The sequence below is a fragment of the Uranotaenia lowii genome, chromosome 2 (assembly GCF_029784155.1).
Source record: "Uranotaenia lowii strain MFRU-FL chromosome 2, ASM2978415v1, whole genome shotgun sequence".
Classification (NCBI taxonomy): domain Eukaryota; kingdom Metazoa; phylum Arthropoda; class Insecta; order Diptera; family Culicidae; genus Uranotaenia; species Uranotaenia lowii.
Window position 1 is genome coordinate 367,439,466 of NC_073692.1, and position 15,191 is coordinate 367,454,656.

General features: G+C 34.9%; 1 protein-coding gene and 1 pseudogene across 1 annotated transcript in view; one reads left to right on the forward strand and one right to left on the reverse strand.

Annotated features, from left to right (window-relative positions):
- The window catches only part of LOC129743132 (uncharacterized), a 116,263-nt gene that overhangs the window by 84,277 nt on the left and 16,795 nt on the right, over positions 1 to 15,191 (forward strand). The window contains exons 6-8 of the mRNA XM_055735098.1: positions 13,199 to 14,271; positions 14,332 to 14,452; positions 14,514 to 14,843. Of these exons, the coding sequence (XP_055591073.1) occupies positions 13,199 to 14,271; positions 14,332 to 14,452; positions 14,514 to 14,843 (1,524 nt within the window). The remainder of the gene's footprint in view (positions 1 to 13,198; positions 14,272 to 14,331; positions 14,453 to 14,513; positions 14,844 to 15,191) is intronic.
- Positions 1,461 to 3,778, reverse strand: LOC129747140 (holocytochrome c-type synthase-like; annotated as a pseudogene).

Below are 15,191 nucleotides of genomic sequence, written 5' to 3' on the forward strand. Positions count from 1 at the left end.
TTACAAAAAAAAAATTAAAAATATTTCTTCTTCTAGAAATTGTTGTTTAGGCCCAAAAAAACAATCTGACATAGATAAACTAAACTTTCTTTTAATTTTTCACCAAAAACAATGCACTGTTTGATTACACACGACTTAAAGTACGTAATAGACATGAACAGTGTGTTTCTGTTTTGCATATTTTGGCTACAAAAACGGGCATTCAAATCCAAATTTTCGTTGAAAGGTGAGTGTTTGGGACTGATATTCAAGTGAAAGCAAAAAATTTATAATAAATTTTCAGTACACCCTGAAAGTTGAGGAAATAATATTCACTCTTGTCAACCCACACTGCGGAACAAGTGCAAACGCATCTTTAAGCCATGTAATACAGCCATTTCAAAAAATTTATCTCCAAAATAGTTTGGCATTACTTAATGTAATGGTCAGAAGGGGTATCCAAAGTTTTGTATCTGAAGCAGATATTCAAAATTTTGAAATGCCTTGGTAAATGAAAGTCTTCTGCTTAAAACAGCAGTCAGCAAAAATGGAGTCCCAAAAAGTAATTAATATTGCGAAAAAAACAGCAAATATATCAATGAAAGTTGCTAAAACATACAGGAACATGTATTGAATTCATTTGAGGACCGATACACTCACGCATCTGTGAATTAGTTTGGAAAAAGTATTGCTTAAGCGGGGCAAGTGCACACTTAGAAATTTTTTGAGAAAAGTACCGTTGCTTTTTACCAACATTTTTTAATTTTTCACTTTCAACGTTGTTGAGAACTATTTTAGTGATGCGACAAACGATAATTGATCATTTTTGAAACTCAAAATAAAGTTTGACCGAGGTTCAAAACATAGTTCGATTCTATCAACTTAAATTTATGTTCCCTTTTTCCTCTTTGCGATGGTTCAATACAGAGTTCAAATTATTAACTCAAAACTGATCCCTTTTTTCCTTCGGCGAGGAAGCAAAGCTAAAACTTTAAATCTCTTTGTTGGAATAAAAACACGAGCAATTATTTTGTTCACAATGATTTCAAATTTAACTGTTAAAGGATTTTGATTACCATGATAAATTGTATGATTTTCTACATTTCTAACGTATCATCGTTTTGGCAAAATTCCTTATATACACAGAAAAAATTATTTTCTGTAAAATTACGGCAAATATCCTGTAACAAAAAGGAGCAGGACATTTACCGTAATTTTACAGGTCTAAAAAAGATCACATGACACTTATTTTTAAAGTGACAATAATTTTTACAGCTTGCTTCAAAATTACAGGCTGCTTTAAAATTACAGGTTTGTTCAGATTACGGGCTGTTTTCAGATTACATGCTGCTTTCAAATCACAGGTTTTCAAATTACAAGCTCCTCCAAAATGACAGGCTACTTCAAAATTACAGTGCTGTAATATTGCGTTTCCTGTACTAGCTCAGGCTCAGCTCAGAAATAAAAACACAAAATGTAAGATAAACTGTTTTAATTCTTAATAATTATAGTTCATTTACTACGACACAATAAAATTATGCATGCTTATGCTGCTTGTAGCAGTAACCAACGAATTCAAGTTGAACTCGCTATTGCAGTATTAAAAAAATATTTTTTTTATGTCTTTATAATTAGACATATGTACATGCTCATAAAATATTTTCATCGGAAGATGCTTTAGGATCGTGAGCAAACAATTCGGCAATGATTCTGACCACCTTTTTCTGGACAAATCCGACTCGTTTGGCTTGGGACCTCAATGCTTCATCGTCGATAACCTTCGCGGAATATTGTTGAATGAGGAGCATAAATTTTGAACAATGTTCATTGTACCTAAAGTAATGTACAAAATGAACCGCTAGCAAATCAGTCAGAGCTTTGACTAAATCATCCGTACCTTCGCTTAGTCGCAGATTTTCTGCAAAGCAGTAGAACATCGATTTCTGATTTCCAAGGTCTGAAAAATAGAAACAAAAAAGCATAAGTAAAGCTCTTAAAGCTTTCAACGGTTGTATGAAACGAGTTCAAATTATTTTGGAAAAAAAATCTCAAAAATACACAGCTGAGCGAAGAAAAAAAGCAGCCCTGTTTTTTCGCTTTTTGAAAAATGAATGATTGGCTAACATCAAAATTTTTTTCTACAATTTGTTTTAAATATTTCAATGAACAATTCAAGCATGACTTTACACTTATTTATTACTTAGAATAAAAAGAAACTTTAAATTTTCTGTGTAAAAGTGAATAAAAACCCTTCTACAACCTAGCTGAATAGATGACAGCAGTTTGAGGCGATATTTTTTATTTTAGAATTTTTTTTATTGGATTTGTAGGAATAAGATGTATAATGTGAGAAGTAAGTGTATAATTTACCTATTTCAACAAGGACCGGATCAGGGTTTTGGAACACAATTTCGTTGATTCGGGTACCGAGCTGTGAAAAATTGAAATTAAAATAATGAATAACAATTGATTTTTTTTTAATTACCTCTCGTTTCAAAATTAAATGGTTGATATTTTCGCCAAGTAATTAAAAGTGCTTAAAAATTCGAATATTTCTATGTTGGAGCAATTTTCATTTGAAGATAACCTTTTCTTTCTAAGCGAATAATCTATGATTTTCGACTTTTTGGATGTAGAATAATTGGACAACGAATTCACATTACATCCTGTTGCTTGCTCATAATGATACCATAGAATTTTCCTGTAAATGAAAAGAAAACATTGACTTTGTCAGAAACGATTAGAGTAAACAAAATTAAATAATAAAAACCAAGAACTTACCTTCGGCGCATTACTGGTAACCTTAACAATTGTTCTGGTTAATTTTTGAAGTTATCAAAACAGCTCCTGATGTATCCCTGCGACCTCTCAAGAAATTGGGTCACCTTCACCAATAAGGTGGAAGTGTTGAGTCAAAACTCTTCAGCCTGTGATTGCCACACTAGCGAAAGCGCAGTGCTTCCCATTTGAGAACCTCCTGCCAGGCCTGCTCGTTGTTGGCGTTGCGTATCTTAATGATCCATGTCTTTCTGTTTGATGTCATCTTTTTCCCAGCGCCAACCTTTGCGCGCATGGCATTCCAGAACATTTGCTGGCTGGGATAGACCCAAAACTCCTGGAGACCATCTTCTGTGACTTTTGGAATTGAAGACGTTTATCGATCCGTAGGCGACGGGAACGGTTGACCGGGCGCAGGATTTTGGTTCATCGGCGGCATCTGCATCGTTTCCAAACTTTTTTTTAATAACTACATGAGTATTGTTTTCGCTTATGTTAAAATTTTACCATACTGAGCGGGTTGATGTCGCTCTGATCGTGTTCAACTGGACATTCGGAAACTAACACAGGATTTTCCTTAAAGACCGGCTGAGTTGGTTCTTTTTTGTGCATTGGACATTCCGGTGCTGGATTTACTCCGGCCGCGTCAATGCTCATGCTACCGCCCGGCATTGGGGGATGTCCCGGGGGCAACTTCGAAGCATTAGCGGCTTCAGTGTGAACGATGTTGGTAGCAATTATTTCAGCAGCCGATATGCTGTTCCCCATGGCTGAAAAAAAAGAATATTCATGGACTGAAAAATCACAATTACAATCATCACAACCGATATGAACCAAATTACATAATTTTAAGGAGATTTTGAATTTACCTATCGATCAACTAAAAGAAAACTATTGAACTAGCTTAGTTGAGGCTTGGATGCTGTCCAAATTCGCAAGGAATTGAAACTTCTTTACAGAAATTTGAAAATTTTGCAAATAAAATTTAGCTTCCGTGGTTCACACCGAAGAAAGATGTTCCTGAACAATCTTATGTACTTTTATCGGCGTGCGAGTTCGCTTGCTCTCTGACACAGCACCGCCTACACCACATCGCCCGACATCACTTTCACTGGCGAAGCACCACCGTCTCGGAATACCTGGCAGCGCGCGACTGGCACAGCACCACCGACACAGCAGCACCGACTAGCACAGCTGACACAGCACCACCGACACCGACTTAGCACGACTAGAATAGCACCACCGACTCAGTACACCACAGAGGACACCGCAACGAATGACATCAAACTTGAAAACCAAACCGAATCAGCTGTTTTTTGACAGTAAACAACTGCATTTGTGTTAGTGCGATAGAAACCGATAGAAACGAATCCTGCTCTCAAGCTTGATCGATTTCGATTGGTTTCGATCGGTTCCGATTGGCTTCATTGAACGTCAATTGGATTAGTTTCGATCACAACATTGGCTGAGTGAACAAAAATTTACCAATCGAAATCGATTGAAACCGATTTCAATTGGCTGTTGAACAGGCTTAATGCAGCTATCTCGGGCGAAACTTGACCGAGTTTTGACAATTAACACAAGACGACTCAACAAGAATCCGAAAGGAGGTATGCAAAAAGCAGTGTCGTTATCGTAGTGGTGTTAGTTGTGACGTCACTGTTGATATTCCTAATAGATTATTCTCATCAGATTCAACACTACCTGCTCTAAAGGTTGTGAAACTAAAACTAAACGTAAACGAAAAGATAATATGATTTAAATCAACAGGATCGGTTCAAGAACGCCGATGTTTGAGTCCGGGTCGATATTGTCACGTTTACGAAACCATAGTATATAGTTTTGGAGAATCCGTGTACGTATTATTGTTTCAGAATTCATTATTAAAGCCTTTTTTTTAGACACCATCTTAACAAAATATTATGGAGGATACTCTTACAATTTGGCCACATTGAAAGTGGACCATTTGATGAAATAAGAAATCCAAAATCAGCTATATTCCAAAATCTTTATCTGAAGCTGCTGACGTAAAACAGTTGACAAGGAAAAATAACTTCTCTGTATATGTACGGTAAGAGCAATCTTTTATTCAATAACCATCAGTTCCGATAGCTACAAGGTTACAACTTGTTGACCTTCTTTTTCATCGTGGCTGTGCTGTGCTGAATTTCTGCATTTCGCAAAATGATATTATTTAAAGGCATTGCTTAATGCAGAAAAAGTAAGCGAAGTATATTGCTGTGACTATATGTTTTTTAATATTGTGAACATAAAATATATGATAGTTTAAATTTAAATTTGATCAAAGTTTTAATTAAATTGTTCTGAGCCATTTAGTATTCGTTCTTTGAACTAAATTTTCGATTTTTTGGTCGATTGTGTAACATAAAAAAAAATTAAAGGATCAGTTAATGTTTGTGAAACTTCAGCTCGATCGACACAGATAATCACCCAGCGCTAGGTTAGCGAAAGGCCGGTGCCATCACAGAAATGTAGGTACCTGGTGATTCTCTGTGTCGATACGATCTTTTGTTTCACAATGATAAATCTTTTGGATTCTTTTTCACGCTGAACCTAGATATTGTGATCCATCCCTGGAAATAAAGGACACGGAAGCATCATGGAACTAAACAATTTATCCGCAATTTCATGCATAATCCATTCAATTGATAAAAAAATTATAAAATTAAAAATGGGAACTTACGAATAATCAGCCGGTGATGCTTGATTCCCGCAGGAGCATTGTTCTAACTGGCTGATAACGATGCGAATTATTCACACCTGCGCTTCCTGTGGCTTTGTGGCCAAAAGCGTGCGCGATGCTTTTACACTAGTGTATTTCCGGTCGGTCTCCATAGCACTACCACGAAACAAACAGTCGATCAGTTGCTAGCAATAATGAAAACTGTTCTTTTGATTGACATCCTATAATTTCACAGTCCTGCAGCATGAAAGCGTCTGTAGATAATGCTCTCACTTGAAAATAAATGCTTCGATCTGTAAAATTACAGTGCATGTCCTGCTCCTTTTTGTTACAGGACATTTGCTGTAATATTAAATGATTTTTCATTTGCTTTTCAATAAATCCATTGAAAATTACGTGTTATTTAAATTACAGGATGTATTATATTAAAGGTAAACATTTTCAATGACACGTAATAGTCATTATTTTTTTCTGTGTAGGATAAACGCTCGTCTCTAGCATATTGAATAAAATTTGACAGAATATTTTTCATAACTCTTCATTTGGCATAAGAAAACTTGACAGATAGGAAAAATGTATTTTAAGATACGAATATGTATAAAAACACCACAATATAGGTGGCCCAGGATACCCCACATTATGAGGCCTATGATACCCCACAAAATATAATTTGCAAGTTGGTTGCGTTTGGGTGACTTATTGCTATTTCATGAAAAATTACATTTCCACGTGAAAGAGCAAAACAAATGTATGACCATAAGCATATGAGTATATTTTCGTTATGAACGTTCGGTTTTCCGTCGATGCTTACGCAAAGCGACGAAAATGACAGTTGAATTGAGATTTTTGAGTGAGTTTGATCACTAGCGCGTATTTATTCCCATAAAAACTTTAAATCATCTGACGCACAGTGGGGCAGGACCTATGAAAACTTGGCCAAAACCCCTTTTTGTAATTTTCGAAAATTCATCATAAATTTATGCTTTTCGGAAACTGGACATTACACCGATCGCAAATTTGTCAAACAAATCTTTAAATTCATTGTTTCATACAATTTTCTACGTAGGTGAAGTTAGGGTTTGATGTAGTTGCATTTTATTGCAAAAACAAAAACAAAATTTCGATACTCCACTAAAATTTTATTTCTTGAAGACATAAAAAAAATAGCATGGATTTTTTCAGAATAATAAGAAATTTATTTATTTTGGCTTGAAGAATTGAAAAAAAAAATCGTATTTTTTACGAGCATAAACGAATAACGTTAAAAAATTACGAATTTTCATCATATTCGGACATCTAGAAAACATGTTACCCCACGTTACCCCACTCTCATTCCTGCTCAAACATTTAAATGGAAGTCTCAGCTATCCAACAAAACAAAAACTAGTTGCCACTTTTTGCCTATTCAAAAGTTTTATACGTTTTAGTGAAACATGTTTTTGGGCAATTTTTGTACTTTTGAGATTGCTTTTGATAATGGTTCTGCTAGAAAAACTTGAACTCAATCGAATTTGTAATTCAGCTCATTTTTTTCCAAAACATATCTTCCTCTTAGTTATTATGAAAATACTATTTCGGTTTTTAAAAGTTTTATTTTATCTAAAGGGTGTGAATTGCAACACACAAAATTGATTAGCAAAATTCTAGTTTTCATCCGATTGCCACCAAATTTTCAGGGATTGAAAAATAACTATTAAACTTCATTTTAAAATTTTACTCGTATTTTATTTACAGTCCATACGCAAAAGCCCGCACCTTGGCCTTAATCCCGGCCATAAAATTTTGCACAACCTGTGAATCAACAGTTTTTTGCATGTAAACCCATACTTTCTTCAGTTTCTCAACTGTCTTCACTACCTTAGGTCGTTTTTAAAGGCGCTGCTTTATAATCACCCAGTTCAACAAGGCCAATACTAAGGCTGGGCTTCGAACGTTTAAGGTAAAAAAGGCCCTTGATCGCGACGAGAAGCAGAACAAGTACACGTTTGAAATTCAAAACCTGTGAAATGTTATGCGCTGCAGGCTAAAATTGACCCAGGCCTATTAGAAGATCTCATGCCAAATTTGGGCCAGATCGGATCACGGGAAGGGGTCGCTCAACGAGCCTGAAGTTTGTATGGGATGATTTTGAGACATTTTGTTCGAGAGAAACATGAAAAACCAGTTTCTTCAATAATTTTGGTTCCCGTCGACCGATTTCTTCCAAAAACAGTTTTTCTTAAAGCCTAAATTATGAAAAATATTTCATCCGAAGGCTGCATATCGATAAGAGTTATGATAAAAAAGTTATAAGGCTTCAAAAATGGGCTTTTTGAAAGGATGGTATTCAACACTATTATTGAGTCGGAGCGGTCGAACATATTGACGCCCATTTTCGAAGCCTAATAACTTTTTTATCTTAACTCGAATCGAAATGCTGTCTTCGGATGAAATATTTGTCATATTTTAGGCTTTAAAAACTGTTTTTGGAAGAAATCGGTCGACGGGAACCGAAGTTATTGATGAAAAACTGGTTTTTCATGTTTCTCTCGAACAAAATGTCTCAAAATCATCCCATACAAACTTCAGGCTCGTTGAGCGACCCCTTCCCGTGATCTGATCGGGCCCAAATTTGGCATGAGATCTTGTACTAGGTCTAGGATCAATTTTAGCCTGCAGCGCATAACTTTTTCAAAAGTCGGGTCATTTGGGGCACTCTAGTTTACATGCAAAAAACGGTTGATTCACAGGTTGCGCAGAATTTTATGGCCGGGATTAGGGCAAGGTGTGGGCATTTGCGTATGGACTGTAAATAAAATACGAGTAAAATTTTAAAATGAAGTTTAATAGTTATTTTTCAATACCTGAAAATTTGGTGGCAGTCGGATGAAAACTCGAATTTTGCTAATCAATTTTGTGTATTGCGATTTCATCGTGGACACCCTTTACAGACAAGCAGATAAGATTCTTTGGAATATAAACTTTCTATAACCTTCTCAAATCCTTTTCAGTCAGATGCTTAGTATCGGTTAAGTAACTTAATTTTTTATTCAATTTTTTTTTCTATAAAATGTTTCTACAACATTCGTTCAAAAGGTAAAAAACTAGATCTTCTAGTTTTACTCAAAAATAAAATAGAATCATTTACACACGGAATGTTTAGATATTTAAAAAACAATACAACCATGTTTTATTGCGGTCATATTAACCCTCATCCGCATCAGATTTCATTACCCTATCAGCACTAGGAGTGTCAATTTGAGACTTCAAGCTAAAATCGTTATAACTTTTGGCGTGTTAAACCGATCTAAACAAAACTTATATCAATAGAAACCTTGTAATGTCAGTAAAATATGTTTAGAACATTATATATGTTTAGAACATTATATATTTTCGTAAAAATATTACATCCACCAAATATTACATTACACCGTACCTACTCGGAGAGCAAACAAACACGTTTTGCTGGACGTGCTGCTTGTGGTTCTAGAAATTCAGGAATGATTTTACGTTTATAATTTTCATATTTTTGTGAAATCTCACAGCGTGAATTGTTGCACCTCACTAGAATGTAGATTAAATGTGCTTTCCAATGAATATACTTTTTATTGGTCCAAACAAAGTAAAAGCACTGAAAATCCGGGTACAACCTGACGGTGGACCACAAAAACAGATGAAATTTCAATTTGTAAAAAAATCGCGCAAAGTAGTGAACTTTGAAAAACTCCAGTAAATTCAATTTTTGTTGCATGGAAAATCTAAAAACAGCAAAATGTTAGAATTTTAATAGATTTTGTAGTCATATTTTTTCAAAAACTCTACTATCGCTCAAACAGTATTTACAAGCAATCGAATGAAAAGAAGGTTTTTCAGACCACTTTTTTGAACTTTTTGCGACCATTTCATTAATAAAAATGTAAAAAAATATTTCTTGGCTTCATGATGTAGACATTAACTTCAGCTTTCATATGCATAAGGCAATCATTTTTTTGGACGTGTAATATATGAACTACAGCAGTTTTCCTGAGGCACGTTTTTTCGGATTTTTTTTCTTTCATGCTGAATAACGAAAAAACTAGAAGCTTTAGCTATATATATAATGTTCTAAACATATTTTACTGACATTACATGGTTTATATTAATATAAGTTTTATATGAAATTCAAAATAATTCAAACGACTTAGATAGATTTTGCTTTTGAGTGTCAAATTGACACTCTAAGTCGGAAAAGGGAGTTTTTTCGTCCAGGCTTCCAGGGTTCGTCCATAAAAAAAGTAAAGATACACTATTAAAGAACTTTTGAATTCAATTAGGATTCTCAAAGAAATTTTTGTATTTTGAAGCTTCTGAAAAAAGTTACAAGCCTTCAAACTTGCAATAGTGTCAAAATGACACTCTAATGCGGATGAGGGTTAAGCAACAGCCTACTTGATCCATTAGCTACTTATATGAGATGCCAATATGAGTTTATGGTTTATTTATCTGAACTTATTTGTTCTGTAAATGAGCTCTGACCTCGTGCACGTGTTTTTATTTATTGGTTTGAAAGTTTGGCTGATTTTTTCTGAAGTTTTTTTCCCGAGGTTTGGTTCAAAATGTTCCGAAGACGAGACTTAATGCCCAACTTTAGTTCGGTTCGATTTGTGAAATCTCGAGTACAATTTATATTTAATTTGTATAGAAGCATTCGTTTCATAGATGGAATGACTTTTAAGCCATCATATTAAACGATTTGTCGTTCCTCGAAATCATCAGAGGTCAAATTTGGTTCAATAGGCTTGATTTATTCCTTATCAATTTCCTAGCAGTTTTTAGATCTTTTGTGGTTGCTTGATTAGTTTTTGGAAATGTAGAAATTTTGTACCATTTCTATGAAATCTACGTCTTCCAGTAAAGAGATGGGTATCTAACTAGCGTTAAAATAACATGGATTTCTCTCTTGACAAATTTGGATCCATCTGCATTATTAATTCAAGAGTTGTGCAGATATTCAGGTAACATTTGTATGAGAGCCCCCTATTATTGTGAGGAGAGAGATCTCAAAACGTCATTCAACTTTTTAACGGTCCTAAAAACCCTTACATGAAAATTTTTACGCCGATCGGCTGAGTAGCTCCAAGTTAATAAGAATATTAGCTATACAAAGTTATCTAGATACAATTTCACAACATCAAGATGAAAAAAAATTACATCAAATTAAAGATTTGGATCAGATGAACAACTTTTCAGAAGACTTCAAAGCAGTAGGATTTGATTTGAAAAAGTTATGAGGTTTTGGCCATCAATTGGTCAGGTCTGCCGCACTGTGTGACGGTCGCCATGTAATTGCCAAAATCAAATTGAAGGTTCAACTTCAGGTTCAACAAAAACATCGGTAACAAAAACAACGAGTGCTGAAATAAAATCATCGATTGTACTTAAAGAATTGCAGCGTATAGATTGAACTAATCAATAGACATATCAAAATACAACGTTTCTCTTCTAGAACCATTTTGATATTTCAAGCTTTTTTTCAATTATTCTTAAAAAAAGAAATTGTTTCCCATCTATAAAGTTATATAGGCAAATTAAGGCCCTAAACCTGGAATTTCCGAAATTTGGATTGTTTTATCACGGCAACCACTGTATAAAAACTTTAAAAATGAAGTATTTCAAGTTGGTTAAAGTGTCGTGTTTGAATTGCTAAAATATTAGGTATATCATATTTTGGGATTTTTTTTTAGAATATCCAATTAATTTTAAGCAACATAATGAAGCAAAAATTTGTCAAAGCTGTAATCAAAATGCGTTTGGAACAAGTAAAAATTAAATCTACACAGTAAATGAAAATTACCGAGTTCGGTAATTTTTTTACCGAAATCCTAACATGTGTAAATCGTTGAACTGTTCGGTAATTTTTTCGGTAATAAATAAACGAACATCGGTAAATCGATTCTTTATTTACCGATGTTCGTTTATTTTTTACCGAAAAAATTACCGAACAGTTTAACAATTTACACATGTTAGGATTTCGGTAAAAAAATTACCGAACTCGGTTATTTTCATTTACTGTGTACCTACTCCTAATTTTATGTTTTATTTTTGTAGAATCATGGAATCTGGTTACTCTCAATTTTTGGTAATCCTACTTTTGTTTGCAAATGATAGAGAATCTAATAAAGATTATTTCATCGAAACATTTCAATGCTCTAAAATCAATAAATTTGACGGAAAATTTGTCAGTTCCTTGTATCTAGAGAATTTATAAGTAAGCTCCAAATATTTAAATTTCATTTGTATTGCGTGAGAACAAAATGTTCAAGAAAAACCTAAAAAGTGACATTCTCGAAACAAGTTTTCACGTTTTTCAATACAAAATTTCAAATCAAACCTCGGGAACCTAAATCTCATTTAAAAAATCTGAAAAAAAACTATATCATTCGTTTTGACCTAAAAGAAAACTTCTTATGCTAAATACAGGGTTTTTGAAATCGAAAAAAAGCAGCAACACGGCACACCCTAATACACATGGGACTCATAAAAAGGGAAGTGTAGCATTCATAAGAAGCATTCCAGTTCTTCCTGATGCATCAGGGTTGGGCACATCCTGATTTTATTTAAGAAAGCGAAATCCGTTATCTGATTTTAAACATTCAATCACAATTTTGTCAAAAAGGAAAAAAAGAAAAATACTTGAAATGAGGCCCCGAAAGCTTATTTCGAGAAAACACGCTTTTAAGTTGTTGTGTTTAGCCATTTTCCATGCTTTTTTTTTTGAAAATTTGGATTTTTCTTTGGATGTAAAAGTATGTAAACGAAATTCTTAAAATAAAAAAAATCAAATATGATTTAAAATATAATTAACTCCAAATCGACCATATTTGCAATTGTTTCTGAAGGCTAAAATAATATTCAGTTTCGTAAAAATTGTATTGCAGACTTCGAACAATCTTCATATAACAATAATTCTATCAAAACCAGTTAAAAAAATCTTTTTGAACAAATACAAATTACATTCTAGATCGGACCAGATTTTTTTTCTCCAAATTTTGCATTAGATGTCCACTGTTCAGGCAATCTGGAATGCTTAACTGTAAAATATTTTTCTGAATCTACGTTTAACATTCATTCTTAAGTATACAATGCCGTTTATAATTGTATAGAAATTGGAAGCACGCGCACTGTCACTTCGACTTTGAACTTCCATAACTTTTTACTCTGATAATATTTTTTGATCAAATTTTCTGCGTAATCAATTATCACACTGTCATAACACAAAATTTGGGCCTTTCTAAAATTTGTATGGCCGAAGATAAAGTCATTTTACGAAAATCGGACTAATTGAACTTTTACCATTCAAACGGCAATATCTCAGAAACAACGCTACGCTTTTTATTGAAATTTTTGCTTTTAAATTTAGTTTTGTTTATACATGTTAAACAATGATGATTTAAACTGTGTTAAAGTAAATTTTGTAAATTTGAATAACTCTAATGAACAAAAATAAGGAACTTTAATCTTTATGAATCCGAGGATGTTTTTAAACAGAGGAGGCAAAAATCAGAACTGAGTATGGATACTTGTAAATTTGTAAAAGAATGATTTTCTTTTCGTAAATAGCGCTTCAACGGGTTCGTCGTTTATTTTTGAAATCTTTCGTATCTTTTATTCAATCTTCTTGTAATTAATCGCTCGTCTTTTTCTTTGGAAAAATTCATTGGAAATCGACTCACTACCCCTTTTCAGTAAAATTACTCAATAAGTTTTTCCCATCCTTAGGCCAACCAAACCTTCGCGGACATGGGTCGATTGCGGGACTTCTTCAAGGCCCTCAACACCACCGTCCAGCTACTCCATTCGGATACCTCCTTCCGGGAAAGCTTCGAAGGGTTGCTGCAGCTGGCGAAATCCCCGCTGGTTCAAATGATTGCCGGAGGCAATGTCAACATCGACCTGATCGAAAACATGTTAAATGGCATTTTAACCGATCCTCAGGTGGCCAAAACGTTGGAAACCATTGCCAGCATATTTGAGTGTTTTTCGACGGATCGGTTCATTAGGGTAGAGTCAGAGAGAGAATTGGAAGATCAAGCGTTTGAGCTGAATCGGAAGAAGCTGTTCTTTGCCGGAGTTGTGTTTGAGAACAGTAGTAGGGAGGAGGAAATTCCTTACAAAATTCGGATGCGTATCGATGATACTCCGGTTACAGTTGAGAATAAGAATAGGTTCTGGTTCCCGGGACCCGAAGCCAGTTTCGAGTTGGATATGAGGTATCACAGGGGATTTATTCAAATTCAACACGCGGTAGATATGGGTATCATTCGAGCGTTAAAGAAGGAGAAAATGGAATCGGATAAAGATGATGAAACCGTCGCTGAACCGGTTGTTGGCTCCAGCAGTGAGGATCTCGGACTTACGCTGGGTGATGATTTGGAAGACGAAGAAGAGGAGGAATCGGATGATGTGACCACAACAACGACAGTATCTTCCGCAACCGGAAGTACAACCGAGAATTTGACCTCATTGTACTCGAATCTCGGCAGTAAGATAAACATATCCCAATCGGACCTCAACCGATTCAACGATAAAGCTGCTTTGGATGAGTATCTGGACTTTAATGACGATGAATCCGGGGAAGAAGTGGATGCCGAGGATCCCTTGAACATCTCAACAACCACATCAACATCAACTACAACTGTTCGTAGTCGTCGAAAGCGGGCTCCACAATTTTCCCTCTTTGATCTTTTCTTGGGAGGTGGATCGTCGAAGAAAACCAATGAAATCACCTATGAGGTTGCCAAAGAAAAATTCTACACTAAAGAATTCCCTTATCCGAAATATATTAAAGATGAGTGAGTTTTGAAACATTTAATCTTTTTAAGAATTCATCTAATGAATTTCAAACTTTTCAGTTTCAAAAAGGGACTCTACCTGGCGCAATCCATCCAGATGAGTTTCTTCGTAGCTTTGATAGTACATGTGTCATCCTCCGTTCGTCAGAAGATTTGGATGAAGGAAAGCGGCAATATTATGGTATATTTTAGAAATTTTGAAAACTCTGAACATCTTAGCTCTAACAACTTCCTTTTACCAGCTAATGCGTTCGATGGGCCTCAAGTCGAGTTCGGATTCCATATCCTGGAGCATCACAACGTTGATCGAGCTGGCGATCGTATTCGTGTTTACCCTTTCGATCCTTTACACCGGAGGGATCCTGATCCACTCGAGTGGCTTCTTCCTTTTCGTGTACATGCTGGTCTTCGGGGTGTGTCTGATTGCGTTTTGCTACATGTGTTCGATGTTCTTTGCCTCGGCCAGCATCGGATCGGTATCGACGGTCATTCTGTTCCTGATCACATTCCTACCGTACATCATCATCATTTCATTGGGCGCTGTACTGAGCTTCGGATCGAAGTTTTTGGCGGTAAGTTTTTTTTTAAACATAAACACATATAAGTAATAGATTTCTTTAACAAACAACTTCGTTGAAAATCCTCCAGTTTTCTTAGAAACACAAGGCTCCGCTCAAGATTTTCTCAAGATCTTCTGTTTAATATCGATGAACTTATCGAGATTTTTGGAAACTCAAGACGTGCTCGTTGAATTGCGTCGAGCATCTTAATATTTTCTTCAGAATGTTACGCGTCTCCTCAAAGTCCTCTCAAAAACAGAAGATTTTTTTCAGTAGCTTCGAGATGTGAATTACCAAAACTTTTGAAACTTTCGACAATAACGTACTTAGTACAGGAACTATTTTTTTTTTTGTTCAGTT